At 44.2% G+C, this 16,683-nt stretch overlaps 1 protein-coding gene across 6 annotated transcripts in view; it reads right to left on the bottom strand.

Moving 5' to 3' along the window:
- Positions 1–428: 428 nt before the first annotated feature.
- FOXN3 (forkhead box N3) overlaps positions 429–16,683 on the bottom strand; it is a 398,885-nt gene continuing 382,630 nt past the window's right edge. For all 6 annotated transcript variants that reach the window (XM_046008530.1, XM_046008534.1, XM_046008535.1 and 3 more), the window contains one exon: positions 429–7,235. In XM_046008530.1, coding sequence (XP_045864486.1) covers positions 6,695–7,235 — 541 coding nt within the window. In that variant the 3' untranslated portion in view covers positions 429–6,694. The remainder of the gene's footprint in view (positions 7,236–16,683) is intronic.

Below are 16,683 nucleotides of genomic sequence, written 5' to 3'. Positions count from 1 at the left end.
GAAAAGTTATCACAAGAAACCCTCAGGACCCGGGAGAGGCTGGCAGGCTCCAGCCCCAAAGCAGAATTTTAGTGTATTGTTTGCCAGCTTCTAGATGAAAGGCAGAATCTGTCTTAATGACAAGCTCTAAGTTCCGTGTTGGGAGGCTTGCTGTCTAATGACTCTCTGGACCAGAGCTGAGAGCCACAAGTGAGAACAGCCTCTGGCGGGGAGTTTGTGTGTTTGCAAAAGGTGTGTCTGTGTTTTCCCCACAAGGGAAGCATGCACACGGATGGGTGGGTCCAGAAAGTGTGGCTGAGACCCTAAAAAAAATAAAATAAAAATCAAACTGTAAAGAATGGCACACACACCCTAGTGCTGGTGAGACACAGAAATGACTTTACTGCTCGGCATTTGCATACGGACCGCAGTGCACACAAGACGACATGGCGTTTTCAATCGATGCAACTCAGTAATTTTTATTGCAACTGGAAGACAATACATCACAGAAACTTTATGGTAGGTCTGGGGAAAAGTGTTATTTACAATAAATGATGAAATAGTTTGTCTTTGGCAATATGATTACATATGAAGAATGCGAAATGCAAATATGGATCCCTCCAAAAACACCATCAGGTCCCTAAAGCTGGGCTGATCGTGCCTGCCTCCGCGTCGCTCCTTTAGTAACACAAACACAGCTGAACGTCACTTCCTTTCTCCTTTATGGTTCTCCCTTTCTATTCATGATATTGGCAGTTTCATACAGAAAATACAGAAAAAAAAATTGGCTTTTGAAAAATTATTACTCTAGTGAATTATCATTTGGCCATGTAGGACTATTGGCCAGCAAAGGTCAGACGACCCTAAGCGTCGATAGTAACCTCTTGGTCTTCTGATTGCTTTATCACCATTATTATTATTTTTTCTTCTGTAAAACAAAAACGCAACTCAGAAATGTTACAGAATCAGAGTATAAAAAAATGTACAAGTGTGTAATGCTTCCCAGACACACCGGATACTCCCCCCCCACCCCACATTTTCACCATGGCAGTAATAAGTAGTGAGTGTGAGTAACACAGCATGAAATTGGCTACTGAATCAGCTAGGAGCTGTAATGGCCTCAACATACAGACTCAAGAAATGCTTCATGTTTAAATAACTGAAATTGTGCTAAGTTTCATCTAAAAAAAAAAGGGGGGGTGGGGATGGGGTTGGGGAACTCAGGCCACAGTAATGAAAGGATAAACACAATTTGTAGGTTTGACAGGCTCACCATATCGAAGTCGGTGCGAATCCAATATGGAATATCAGTTATTTGCAAAAGGTAGGGAAGGCTGTTCTCAACTTTTGCAAATGAAAGAACAGTGGAAAAACACTGTTGAATGTATTCCAAATAAATAGTCTTGATTTCAACGCTAACAAAACGAACAGGAAGGGTACTTGTGAGCGTATCACAGTAAAGTCAGAAGTGATCTTTCACCTAGGTCTGATTTCAAAAGTAGGACAGACAGCAAAACGCAGCACCATAGACACATCGGTTTCGGCCGTTAAAAGATGGATCATTTTGAAAATTGTATTTTCCTTCCTTAATTTTTGGTCAGTGAAGCTAGCACTTGTTTGCTGAACTGTGGAAGAATGTCAAGGTCACACGCGCATTATTCATGATAAAAGCAACCGAGCTGACGAGTCTGTGCTTAATTCAAGAATAACCAGTAGAAGAGAGAGAAAACAAGGAGTTAACCACCTCTGGTGCTCTCTCAAAGGTAGAGGGGTTAACGGATGAATTCACAAAGGTAGGCAGGTCTATACAGAACACTGAATGCCATGTGTAAATCCTCATGAAACTCCAGAAACAGGAACACCACACAATGTATATACTTTGATTTACACATTCTGTTACAAAGAAAAGACACCATTACAACTTTGTAACTGTGTTAACTGCGATATAAACCAAAGTCCCGAGTTTGGCAGGTAACTAAAAGAGGGTCATCACTTAGGTTATATAGCAAAAGTGTTGATGTATATTATATATAGTAGTATAAATAATAAAAAAGTATTATTTAAATTAGATCACAGTGCTGCATATGTGCGTAACAGTGTTTGATATAGTATTGGAGGGCTGGGACCTACGACACTAAGGATTTAACTGTCAACACTGGTAAGTCACAATCAAGAGGGGACACAGAGTTCAAATGTGTTCTTTTGGTGGCAAAAATCCTGAAGATGAAAGAAAAATACTTCTCCACAGAAACATAAAAGGAAATTGCAACATCTGGGCAGCTGTGATCCACCAGAAAGAAACCGAGTCCCAACCTGAATCAAGTTTAAAGGGAAAAGAGAAGTCACATTGAATTTAACCCAATCCCATACGGAAAACCCTCCCATGTAGGTCACTTGTACAGAACTCTGATTCCTTCTCCAAAAGCCCTTTGAACGAGAGGCTAAGAGCCACCCTGCATAGTGCAGGGGTCACTGAAACGTGAGTGGGTAGCACTTGGGGCTGGGCAGGCCCAGTGTGTCCCAGGACTGAGCTGGGCACTAAAGCCATCTGGACGGTTTGCACTCCACAGAGCCTGCAGCCTGAAGTTGTCCCCGGGGCAGGAACGCCCTTCAGTGCACCGGCAGCTTCTTAGAATGCCCTGTGGTAGCTACGGCTGCACCCAGCAAGGACCAGACATGCTGAAATGCCTCTCCAAGAAAAATTAGCTCTTGGGAAAAGCCTCCGACACATCCCTTCTTAAAGGCTCAGTCCCAAGACTGAAACCTGCCGCAGTCGTCTTGGCCATCTCAAACCACCACCTAAATGTGGGTTTGGTTCATTTGAGTTTCAAATAGACAGCTTTATTTACCAAAGAACTCTTAAAAGTATACTGATTAGAGAGGGAAGGAAAGTAGGAGCTTATGGTATATAATAAGGCTGGGAAAAATCTATGATGCAGACCCTTTCCACGTAGTACTAAAGATAAAGACAATTAGAGTAGCATAAAAATAACTGTCTATGTGTATATCATTTAAGAAAAAAGAGGTACAGTCTCTTTCTCTTAAATGTGTCCGAGGGCCAACAGGAAGTAATTGTAGATGTCACGGTGCTGATGTGTTCATGGTTGTTTTCCAAAGCATCTTTAAATATTGCTATAGTTCCCCGTCTCCCCCTCCCCCCTGCCCCATGTGAGTATGTGAGATACTGGAATGACACACGAAAACACCACTTCTCCCAACAGGAGAAATGAAAGCAGAAACACCACACCCCTTGGAGGGTGCTCAGGCGGTCTGTCAGACTCATGAATACATATGGTAGTTTGGAAGCTAAAAGAACACCTGACGTTTGGGAAGGAATTCCAAGACTAAAGTGAATTACATTTGAGCAAAATATTCTTTCACAAATAGGCTTGTGCTTAAATCCTCTACTGCTCTTGGAGGAGGGAGTGAGAGAGGGTGCCTCCTGCCCCTTGGCTTGGCAAGGACATGGACAACCTCATTCTGCAATGAATTCACTACAAACGGCCACATACACATCAATACTTTTTTTTTTTCTCAACAATCAAAATACAAAGTTAAACACAATTGAGCCATTGTTTTGGTTATGCATAATGTGTATGCCTCCAAAAACAGAAGAAAAATAGAAAAAAGTACCCTCACTAAAGTTTCCCCTAGAAGTCACCCTGCGGCTCCTATACAGGTGCTGAGGGAGACCCAGGAAAATAACACTTAGAAAGCTGCCCGATGAGGTATTTATGCAAAAAGAGTGGTTCTGGAGTTAAGAACACACTTTTATAAGATATTTATCTATTTCTCAAAGAGATCAGAAAAGTAAATCACACACATTGCATTTTATTATTTTCTAAAAGAGGCCTTGGCTCTTTTAGAAAAATGAAATGAGGGGAGACAGCCCACTGTGGGGGTTTTGATTGGAAGAAGTCCCCGCCAGAAACAGTCCTGGATGTCCACCTCTGCCTTTTGGGAGGGAAGTTTGAACTTGACACCAGGGGAGGGAGGGGTGTGGGTGGGGGCCGAAGGGGGTGTCTCCCGGGCTTCATCAGGCGCCAACACGTATGAGTGTCGCTCAGATGCCCCAGACAGATTTTGGGGTGTCAGCTATTTGGGGAGATGGAGGGAACAGAGCACTTTGGTAATACATCCTTTCCCCATCTACACCTGGAACAAATAGGCTGGAAGCCTTCAGGTTTAGGTCCTGAACTTGACCTGTCATATGGGTGTAGACCTTTTTTTTTTTTTTTTTTTTCAGGTTCTCTCACCAGCAACCCAGAGGAAGCAAAGCATGGGGTCCGCACCAGTTCGTCCCCTCTGTGCTGGTGGCGGCTGGCCTCTGGGCTCCACAACGGGCCATGACTCTGTCTCCCCAGCGCCCTCGTTCTCCCTCACCACCACGCTCTGAACCCCGGTAGTGGGTTTTCCTGTTTGTGTTTTACGATTCCCCTCCACGTGGGTGGGAGATCATATTCTTTGAGAGGCCTCCCTCTCTCTCTGGATCTCCCAAGATCATTTCTTTTAGGCAAAGATAACAGGCGTTCCTGGTCTGTGTGACATCATCCCGTTGTCTAAATTCGGCTCTCACAATCTAGGTGGGCTTAATTCCAGGTTGGTTCGTGTGCTCAGGTGACAGAGGTGGCCGGTCCCTCCTTCCCACTGTGAGACGGCGATACAGGAACACCATCTGGGGCCAGTCCTTCCGACACCCGTGTCACTTCCTCCTTCACGCGTACCCTAACTCACACCCTCATCCAATAAGGCCCATTAGCGTGTTTCCCCTTCTTCTGGCTAATTTGCATAATCATTCACTGCCTTTTTGCTAGAACCAAATCACGGTAATGGTTTTCTCAAGTCAGCGTCCCATAATTCTCTTAATTCTATCATACACGCTCACTACTAAGTTTGCCCTCAAATTATTGCGTCATGGTAAACATGTACAGACAAAGAGAAAGGACACACTTTTCAACAGAGAATCAGGGGGTCAGGGGCTGAAGTGCAGACAAGGCAGTACAGAGCTCCACCATCCAGGCCCTACCAGAACATGAAGATATTTTATATTGCAGAGTAAGATTCCCCAACAGTCAGAATTTGTCCCTGAAGAAGGTTAAACCTTAAACACCTGCTTCAAAAAACCAAAACAATTGGGAAAAAAAAAAAAACCAACAGAAAAAAAATTAAAGAAAGAAAGAAAAAAAAAAAAGAGAAAAACCAAAAGAAACTCTAAGCCTAAGGGCTTAAAAATTAGAGGCATAGCCTTTTCTCTATTTTCTATATTTATATGAAAATAATTCATGCTTCATGCTAAATACATTATTTACCTTACAAGAACTTTGTTATTTTTGAATAAAAAAAAGTTTGTGTTTTGTGATTTTTTTCTTTTTTTTTTTTTTCTTTTTTTTCTTTTTTCAAAGGAATCCATGCATTGTGGATCAGAAATTTCTGCTGGCTACACTGGCTGAATGTGGAAATCACTGATTTTTGCAAAGATGAATCCTGACTGACATTGATTGCAAACTCCATTTTGAGGGCAGTAAAGGAGTTTTTTTAATTTTTGTTGCCATGTTTTTACTTCTGTTTGTCCATCAATGTGCCTTTAATCTTTTAAAAATACACCACAATACTAATGGCAGGTTCCGTAGCTTTTTGTTTTTTCACTCAGATCAAATAGTTTTGACAGACAGGAAAAGATCTGTACCATTATTTTCTTCCTTAACAGCTATTGTACTTTCCTAGACTTTATTTTCACTTGGGCAGTTAAGAAGACATAGCTTGTTCTCTGCATCAGTTCTTTCTCGTGTGTGTATGTGTGTGTGTGTGTCTGCGCGTGCATGCGCGCAGGGCCAACCTTCAGGCTTATGGCTTGTGGAACATTTTCATAATTTAATACAGAACAAAATTCAATGATGAGTAACATCACTAAAAACTGACCCAGTTTCCTCTCCTTAGTCATTGACAACTGGTATAAAAGGAGTGGTCGTGTGCCTGCCTCCTCAGATGCTACTAGGCTTCACAGCGAAGAAGCACAAAGGACTGGAGACCGCCCCTGACTCTGCCCACCCACCCCTGCACACTTCATGGCAATGAAACCCACAGCAAGGCCAAGGGTTCTCCTAGCACAGCTGGGCGCCCCACACTACGTGCCTGGGTCTGCTCCAGAGGACCAGGTCCTTCCCTGTCCCCAGTCGCTTTACACGCATTCACTGAGCAACCCCAACTGGGTGGCCATGCTGACCTTTTAACCTAAGGGTTGGGCCTGATCGACGATGACTCTGCACACGTGCCTTCTAGGTGCCGAATGTGTGTCCCTGTGGCACGATCGCTGGCAACCCTGCGGAGTCAGCCACGTGTTTCTGACAAAGCTGGAGGAAGCAATGGTAATTTTGGCTTTTTCGGTTTTGTCTTCAGATAATGAGAAGATTTGTAAAACAGCTGAGTGTCAATATGAGTTCTATGGCTTCAATCTCCTTTAAAAATAAAATTCTTAAGGGTTCAAAACAAAGGAGGGGGCAAATTAAAAAAAAAAAGAAAGAAGAAAAAAAAAGGAAAGAAAAGGAAAAAAGAATACCAAACCAAAAAAAAAAAAAGAAAAAAGAAAAAAGAAAAAAAAACAACAAAAAAAGAAAAAAACAATAATAAATTGCTGATATTGCCACAAATCATTAGAAATCTCCTGACATGCTAAAACCAAATGGCCGAAAGTTCAAAACAAATCCGTGACTTGTTTTTAATTTTTTGTGGTTTCCTTTTGCTCTTTCTGCCCCTTTGCCGTCCGATTGGTGATGTTATTCAAACAGGACCGAATCCCTGCCAAGTGCAGGAGTGAGCCCGCCGCCTCTTTCATCTCCTCGTCGTCGCTCTCAGGGGGCTTCTCCGTGCGTCTCTTTTTGAGGGGCAGCGTGTCGCTGGGCACCTTCCGGGCCTTGGCGAAGTGCTGGCGCTTCTTGTGCTGGGCCGCGTAGCCGCTGTCCCCCAGGGCGTCCTTGGCCTCCTTGGGGCTGTGTTTGCGGTCGTCCTCCTCCGTCTCGCTGTGGCTCTGGAAGCTGCCCTCGCTGCCCTCGCTGCCCTCCTGGCTCCCCTTGGTGGCGAACTCGTAGTGGTCGTCGGCTGAGGAGGAGGAGACTGAGTCGCTGGCCGGCGAGGTGCTCCGGGCGTTGGACGACTTGGCACTGCTGTAGTTGTGATCCTCCTTGGGGTCACCGCTGACCACCGGGGAGCCGCACGACGGCTCGCTCTCAGTCCGCAGCCGGCAGCCGCTGAGGCCGTTCCTGCGGACGGGGCGGCGGGGGTGGGGTGGGGTGGGGGTGGGGGAACGACACAGAGAGCACACAGGTTAGCCCCCCGGGTTCACGCCTGTGGCTCCCCAACCCGCAGCCCGGTGCTCTGCCTGCCTGGGGCCTGCAGGCGGCCCTACTCTGTGGACAGCGTCCCAAACCCGCGGCCACCCTGCTCATTCCCACCTCGGCTGCAGAGACGAGCAAACCTCACTCTTGTGTAGCGACAGCCGTGCAAGGCCACCTTACATGAACCCAGAAAGATCAAGCCGTGCTTGGTTTGCACACCCGCCAATACCATGCAGCAGGCATCGCCGGGTGACGCTGGCTGGGTTCTTCTGGTTCTTCTGGCTCTCTTCCAGAGCTGTGACATCAGGAGCCTTTTGTCAGGACACCAAACCCAGGGCTCAGCCAAAAGGGCTGCCTGCCGTGTGGTGACAACTATTCACTTGCGCCTTTCCCTCCCTCCCTCATTCATCCTGCAAACATTCAAGAGGACCTCATACAAATGCATGGCCTGGGGGGGGGGGGGGTCCCGAGGAGCCATTCGCAGTGGGATGAGACACAGACGCTGTCGCGAAGATGCTTCCAGTGGACCAGAGTAGCAAGTTGCGGTTACTCACAGGTGAGAGAGCGGTAAGTTACCACTTGCTACCCTGACCACCTGCCAGACGCAACGTGCCATCCACAAGGATGGCTGCATCTAGCTCCGTGACGTGGGCATGAGCATCCCTACTCCACGAAAGCAACACAGCTAGTATGTAGCAGAGATGGGATTAGGACCAAGGTCTGAGTCTCAAGATGGGCTCTTGGTGCAATCCGACGGCCCTAGGCTGTTTTTCTGATTTTGCTATGACCAGGTCCCCTCCACACACTCCCATCAGGACCCCACACCACTTACCACACCATGAATTACCGTCTCGTGTCCCTACATCTGAGCATGCTTCCCCCGTGCTTCCGTACTGGCAAAGGGAAGCGTAACTGCACCCACTTCATTGTGGGGCTGAGGATGGGAGGGAACGCCCGTCCGTGGGGACCAGGGCCGGGCCACTGACAGGATACAGGAGGTGCTCAGAAGAGGTGGTGACGAGAGATGAATATGCAAGGCTGAAAAGGGTTACTTCCACCTGGAGGGGACAGATGGAGGGCAAGGGAAAGGCCTGTGGAAGACATGTCATGTGACCTCGGACATGGGGGCTGAAGGTCTGCGGCAGGAAGGAGAGGGGTTCTACTGCACCGTGCCGGCCCCGTGGCCTGTAAGCCTATTCACCCAATGATGTCCTTCTAGGAGACCTGGGGTATGCGAGCACACTTTTCCTTCCTTCCTTCCTACAAACTCCCAGCTATACGCACTCATACTATGTTCCCTCTGCAGAGGGCATGTCCCACCATCTTTGCGAGCTGTGTGCTTCCCATTAGAGCATTAGCTCCAGAAGACAGGGCCCAGTCATGGTATGTCCCCCACAGCCAGGCGCAGAGTGGACACAGAAGATATACTAAGCAAGTGTAGGAGCAGATGGGATTGTGTGGCAGAGAGCGTGAAGTTTGGGAAGATACTGTGGGTCTCCCCCAACATGCCTTACTGGACAGTCCCCGAACATAAGGGACCTGTGGAAAGTCTACGGGGTTGGGCCCAACAAGAAGATTTGGTCATGAGCTGTTACCCTCTCTTTCCTGCCATCCCTGTGGGCCCTGAGGCTCAATGAGACCCTGGTTGCAGCCCAGGGAGAAAGTGAAAGGGGAAGAGAGTCCTTGATGTACATGGTACAGCGGGGAGTGAAGACAAGGAGTCTCCCTCTGTGTGTCCCAGGGCCTGCGGTGGGCGGTCAGCAAAACAGAAGCAGGTGGTGAGAAATCCTACCGTAATATGCACCAGCAAAAGGCAGGAGGGCATTATCCAAAGTCAACCTGTGCTACATGCTTAGAGATCAAGCTCAACCCCAGCAATGTCAAGGCTGCACAATGACAGTTCATTTACACAATGGGAGTCCTAGCAGTCTCCAGAGAGGTCCTGGACTGTGTCCTGCACTCTGCGATCCCAGGATCCACAGCACCTCTGCCCGGCCCTTCTAGAAAGAGCCTGGCTCTCCAGACAGACAGGCTTCTGTTCACAGCACAGGCTTGCTTACTAGTGGGCTCAACTCCCTTACAGGGCAGAGTGATGATGAAATGGAAAATTCCGAGCGCAGAGGACGGCTCTTCAGTGCTGCTTGAGAATTCTGCCTTGATTTCCTCTGTTGTCATTGGACGGCTCACCGTGGCTTCCTGCTGCTGTGATGGGCTTATCCGAGTACTCTTGTTTTTTTTCTCTACTCTGGGTCGGGAGACTTATGGGGACATGGCATAAAGGAAGAGGACAGAGGACCCAAGAGAGGAATTCCTCACAGGCTTGGAGGGTAAATAGCCCCTGAGCTTTGGGGAATGGCCCCTGCAATATCTGTTTTCTGCAGACTTTCTGTTTCTTGGCTCTGTCTCGGGTGCATACAAGTGGCTAGGAAAAGAAAACTTTGAGGTGTTTCCAAATATGAAACTCAAGAGATGTAACTAATTGCACTGGTAGCTATTAATAGTTATTAAACAAATGAAATTGCAAGTCTCAGAAAATGGGTCTCTTGATCTTTGTTGTTTCAGGTAACTGCTGTAAAATCCAGAAGAATTGGTCTACTGAACCAGCATAAAAGAGTCTCAGAGTGAAGCCCACGACACTTGGATGAGTAAATCGGGCTATGGCTGGCTTTTAGAAAATCAATTTAGTTCTGAAACCTCATTTGTTAACAACATGGGGCTTATAATTCACTTCACTACAACAGCTGAGAACAGGATACTTCGGAACACAGAAAGAGAGAGGGAGAGAGAATCGTGGAAGCCAGATTATGGAGTAAGGCAAGCACTGACAAAAGTTAATTTCTAGGGAATCTAGGTGAAAGGCATACGGTGTTCATTGTGCTTTTCTTTCTTCTTTCCCACTGGTTAAGGCATTTTTTTTGAGTAAAAAGTTTGGAGTGGGGGGTGGTCTAGAATTTGCTAGAATGACAGCGATGAAATAAATTTCTAGAACTTCTCTTTCTTAAAGGAGAAAAACAAGCCTGAGAGAAGTACTAAAGACACACTATAGTCAAATGGAGAACAGACAAGAAAGTCCCTTGGATAGCCCATGAACACGTAGGGCAAGGTCTCTGGTCCCACCTGGAATCACGCCAACAGTGATTCCAAAATCCACACACTGGGACACGGCCTAACTCAACCAACCACTTTGCAGATGAAACAAACAGAAACTCAGGAACTCCTGTGACTGATGCACGGTGCCCCAGCTAGTTCTCAAAGACAGCTCAAGCAGGAATTTGAAATATTTTTCTGTCTCTCTCAGGTAAGGAGACCAACACACCCACTGACCGTATTTCTGCATTAAAAACAGGTAGGCAGATGTTAAGTTCAGGGAGCAGGAATTAAAATATAAATGTATCTCTCTTAGTGGATAAAATTAACTTTCCCTGAGATTGCAGCATGGGTGCATACTCCATAAATTACACACACTCGGCAGGAAGTGACAAGCTCCTTCAATTACGAATAACTTGATGTGGTGGTGTTGGTGGCGGCACAAGCCAGCTGCACTGACTTGGTGTCAAACACCTCCGGCTGCCAGGGGTTGTCATTACGGGATGCCACCTACTTAGAAGCAGGAACTGGTCATCCCGAACACGTTGGAAGGTTAGTATCTAAGCACCTCTTCAGAAATCATCCACTGAAATGCACACGTGATACGTGAGAAACGCCTGCCATTTTTCAGACGTAGCTGAGCTTACACGTACACCACTCACAGCGATCATGTTAATTTCAAAAACCTGGTATGCATTTTCTCATCCAACTGATGGGCAATAGCACACATAAAAGGTGAGAAATCACATTAGTTCAGGCTGAAAATGAGCAATGCTGGCAACCAATAAGTCAAAGTACGGCTTCTAATAGGACCTGGCCATTCTGCAGTCTTCTCTGTTGGTTCATTATTTGTCTAACCATACGTTATCACCTCCGCCTTGCACCTGGGCCAAGGGTCTTCTCTGGAACCGATAGTTTTAAACCTAGAGACCATCATTTAGGGTGAAGCTGTCCTCTTAAGGGACTGACCTGAGAGCTCTGGCCTTCGGCATGCAATTAATGGGATCATGAATCAGGGCCAGCGCTGGAGCTAGTGCAGTGCTGCTGTCTAAAACCAAACACAGGTAGAAAGACACGAAGACAAGGGATGGCTGGGAGCTTTCACGTCTAGCCAGGAGGCAGAAAAAACATCTGGAAGGCACTCTTCCCACTATCACACCAAAGATCTTGGGCAAAATACAGCAACACAGTTTTAAGGCACTGCTGGTTTCACTGGAAAATAAGGGGACTCAGGAACCCATGCAAACACATGTGTACCAAGAGAACGTCACAAACACATAAAACTTAAAAATAAAGGGACAAAATCTGAAACGGGAGCAGCAGACAACCAAGAAAGCCAGGGTTTCCCCAGAGCAGATGAGCCTACTCTAGAACAAGAGTAGAACAAGAGCCGAAACTTACGGTAATGGGAACAGAGTGGCAGAAGACTAATTCTGGCAGCTCCTATGGCTCCTCGAAGAGGATTAAGGTGGTCCCTGGGCACCCAACGTAAGTTTTGAAAGCAAATCCTCTCTTGAAGTGCACAACCTGAATTTCCCCCATACTAAGGTTAATCAAATATTCAAGTAGAAAGCTCATAACCTAAAAATCACCAAACATACCAGCAAACAGGCCACTAGGAATGAATAAATGTAAAAATGTCATATAAATGAAAAAGCTAAGGCATCTGAAAGATGATACTCTCCGTGAGGTCCCAGGGAAAAGTCACTTGCCCACCACAGGCATACAATGGGGATAAAAGCCAGTCTTAACCCCCACTCCAGATGGGATGCAAAGTAAGAAAGGCCTCCCCTGAGATTTTTTAACCACAAGCCTTGAGTCTCATGGGATTGAGGCCAGAATTCCATTATGAGGACCCAAAGACCTCAAACTGAATTTAATTTAAAGTGCCCATTGGTGCCTACTAGAAGAAAATACAAACACTTTCTGGAAGAACATTCTTTAATCTCAGGCCACAAAGAATTCCCAAAGATAAGACCTTAAGAAACATGGGTTTATAATAATAAAAAAAAAAACACAAAAGAAATAGGCCACCATAAGGCAGAGGCAACAGAAAAACCAACTATAGAATCTGAACTGTCAAGCTGGCGGACAATGAAGTAGATACACAATGTCAAGCATGTGTACAGAAATAAGAGGGAACTGAAAAGCATCAGAAAGGAAGACTAGATCATGAAACTAGACAGAGTTTGGAAAGCATCAGAGTTGCTTTAGATGAAAAAACTACAATCCCTGAAATTAACCTCCATGAAACTGAAGGAGAAAAAATAGTAAAAATAAATAAAAAATAAAAGGGGAAAAAAAAGAAAAAGAAGAAAAAGTAAAGCAAAGCAGTGAATTGGAAGATGAATCTGAAGAGACTATATACTACACAGCAGAGACAAAGAGGAATACAGGAGAAGACCGGGCAACATGGAACACAGTAAGAGCCAATGTAAATCCACCTGGAGCTCCAGAATGAAACAGCACGTGGGCGAGGACCCAATGCCTGAAGAGAAAACGGGCGGAGAATTTTCTCCTTTTGATGAAAGGTACCAACCTTCAGACTTAACCGACAAATACCATATTAGATAAATAAGAAGAAATGTGTATCTGGACCCATAATAGTTGAACTGTAGACAATTCTTTTAAAAAAGATTTTTGTTTATTTATTTGACTGTGGGGCTTGATCCCAGGACACTGGGATCATGACCTGAGCAGAAGGCAGATGCCTAACCACTGAGTCACCCAGGTGCCCCTGTAGACATTTAAAAGAAAAGAGAGACAAGATTTAAAAGTAGCAGAAAGAAAACATTTCATCTAAAGAGTATCAGCAGGGAGCTTGGGAGGCTCAGTCCGTTAAGCATCTGACTTTTGATTTCGGCTCAGGCTGTGACAGCAGGGTCCTGGGACAGAATGCTGAGGTGGGACTGGGCCCTGGAGGTGGGCTCTGTGCTCCGCGGGGAGTCTGCTCAGGATTTTCTCTCTCCCTTGGCCCCTCCCCCCACATACGCACTCTCTCTAAAATAATAAAAATAAATAAATCTTAAAAAAAAATAAAGAGGAGTATCAGTTAAGATAAAACAAGCAAAACAGATGAAAGCAGAAAAACATTCTTGAAGTGAGAGAGGGAGGAGAGAACGGTCAAACTAGAACTGTATGCACAGTAACATTATCTTCTAAGAATGAAGGCAAAATAAATATGTTGTCAGGCAAGAAGTCATTAGGGCTTTAACTAAGAGCAGATACTCACTGTAAGGAACTTCTTTTTTTATTTTATTTTATTTATTTATTTGACAGACAGAGATCACAAGTAGGCAGAGAGGCAGGCAGAGAGAGAGGAGGAAGCAGGCTCCCCACTGAGCAGAGAGCCCAATGTGGGGCTCGATCCTAGGACCCTGGGATCATGACCTGAGCTGAAGGCAGAGGCTTTAACCCACTGAGCCACCCAGGCACCCCCTCACTATAAGGAACTTCTTAAGAATATACTTCAGGAAAAAAGGAAAATGATCCAAAAAGAAAGGTCTGAGATGCGAGAAGAAAGGATAAGCAAAGAAAATGTAATCAAGTACTTTTTAAATTTAATTTTCTTTCAGTGTTCCAAAATTCATTTTTTATGTGCCACACCCAGTGCTCCTATAATCAAGTATTGACTGAACAGCACAATGATGATAATAACTATATGACTTTAAGAAAAGAAAACCTGAAATAGAACCAAAGTACTGGACAAATGTAACATATCATTTGGGAGGCAGAGAGAATAGCAGTTAAAGCATTCTAAGGGCCTTGTATCGATCAAGAGGTTAAAAGTATTGATTAACTTTAAACATTTTAAAATATTCATGCTACAAGTTCTGGGATCAACACTAAAAGAAGAGAAACAAAATGTACTAACTTCTAAACCATTAGAAGGAAGAAAATGAGGGATGGGATTGATCAATTTAAAATAACGCAAGAAAGGAAAAAGAATCTGGAAATAGCGGGGCAAACAAATGCAAAATAAAATGGTAGAAATAAATCCAAATATGTTATTTAAAAAGGGGCTAAAAATCGTCACTAAACGGTAAAGATCGTTAACACAGAAAAAATTTAAAAAGCCATTTGTTTCTACGGAAAAAACCTAGAACACAAAGACAAAAAAAGGTTAAAAGTAAAAGGAGAGAAATTGTTGTCTCATGCCATGCCGGTGTAGCTATATTAAAACCGGAGAAGACAGATTTTTAAGGCAAAAAATCATTACTACAGATAAAGAGAGTCATTAAACATTCATAAAGGTTCAATTCACCAGGAAGATAAAACAGTTCTAAACATGGATACCTCCACTAAGATAGCTTCAGAATATATACAGCCCAAACTGAAAGAGCTACAAGGAGAAACGGTCAAATCCACATTGTAATGGGAGATTTTAATACATCATCCTCAGTATCCAATTAATCAAGTGTGCACCCCCTCCTCTCACACACACAGGGTTAGTATGCAGACTTGATCTAATGGACAGAGACAAAACATGTGTTAGTGACGAAGGTGTATTATTTTCAAGCACACATAGAATATTCATAAAAACCGACACATACTAGACCATATGGCAAGTTTCCCAAATTGTGAAGAAGCGGTATCTGACAGATCTACTCCCTGACCACAAATGTCTGGTAGTTAAGAAATCAGTGTTGAAGAGGTAACTAAAAACAAAAATAAGAAACAATCACCTTCTCCTCAGTTTGGAAATTTAAAGACATGCTCCTAAAAATACCTCTGAGTCAAAGAAATCAAAATGGAAATTAGAAAATACTTTAAACTGTTAACGATGAAAATAACAGGTATCAAAACTTACGGGATGGCACTAGGCAGAAGTTTCAAGGAAATTATAACCTTACATTTTTATAGAAAAAGAAGAAAAGTTTAAAATGAAAGTAACCAATCCAGGCAAAGAGAAAAAGAATAAACTTATAAAGAGAAAGCAAATTATAAATGAAACAAAAAACAAACCAAACCCCAAAAACTGGAAAAACCCAACAACGACCAAAAACCAAAAACCAACCTGAAAATTGACTTTGAGAGGAAAACCAAAAAACTAGGGCAAGATTAAGCAAAAAAGGTGATGTTAAAATGAAATAAGGACTGAAAAAGGAACATAATTAAAAAGGTATTTTAAAAGATGATAGCTTTATGCCAATAAATCTGAAAACTTCGGTGAAGTGAACAAATTCCTACAGTTTCGTAATGAATTCAGAAAGAAATTAAAAATAAGCCATACTCTTCCTGAAGTATTTCCTCCTTTCCTTCCTACCATAAAGCATAACCCAATACTGAGTTCCCGAGTTTCAGTTCTGAGCTTCAGAACTGCCTTCAAAGACCCTGATTTCAGGAGACAGAAGCAACAGGTACTCGGTTTTTAAAACAAACCAAAATATAATACAAAAAGACCAGTAGCAGGTACAGCATCAGGAAGAGTCAATGATACAGTGACAGCATTGGATGGTGGCAGATGGTTAACTCTGCCTGTTGTGAGCACAGGACAATGTACAGACTTGTCCGATCACTACGCTGTACACCTGAAACTAATGGAAAATTGTGTGTCAACTATACTTCAATTAAAAAAAAAGAAAGCCCAGGGGCACCTGGCTGGCTCAGTCAGCAGAGGATGCTCCTCTTGATCTTGGGGTTGTAAATCTGAGCCCCATGTTGGTGTAGGGATTACTTAAAAAAATACAGAAGGGCAAAGCTTTGTCTCCTTAAAAAGAAAAAAAAAAAAAAGGAAAAAAGAAAAAGAGAGACCAGGGGCAAATCTTCCTTTAAGTTCTGTTGTTAGATTATACCCTATCTTAAAACTGAACGTTGTCAGCTTACTGAACTCCTGTGACAAACATGTTCTCAAGGAGAAAGACACAGTTAGGTGACCAGGAGCAGACCTTAGGCTGAGAGTTTTCCTGATGTTCCATTCCCACAGCACCTCAGGCACTGATGCTTTGTATTAGGGTAAGACCATTCATTCCTGACTCGCTTCCTGTTCCATGGGAACTGTAGTTTCCATTTGAGGTCCAAATAATATTGAGAAGCTTTAGAAGGTGACTGGATGGAACTTTCTTGTAATTTTATAAACTGCTGTGGTTCAGATGACAGCCCCCACTCCTTAAAGACCATGGCTTGGGCACAGATGTACACCGTCCTGAAGGGGGCGTAAGACGCTCAATCTAAGCCTTTTCCTGGGGTTTGGGGCTAAGCTTCAGGTGCTCAGAAAGAGGACCTGGGAACGTGTGTGGAGGGCAGGCTGGATGAATCCAAGGCTCCCCACATTATTAACTTTTTT

Source organism: Meles meles, chromosome 6 (genome assembly GCF_922984935.1).
Source record: "Meles meles chromosome 6, mMelMel3.1 paternal haplotype, whole genome shotgun sequence".
Taxonomy (NCBI): Eukaryota; Metazoa; Chordata; class Mammalia; order Carnivora; family Mustelidae; genus Meles; species Meles meles.
This window is presented reverse-complemented; position numbering and strand designations above follow the sequence as displayed.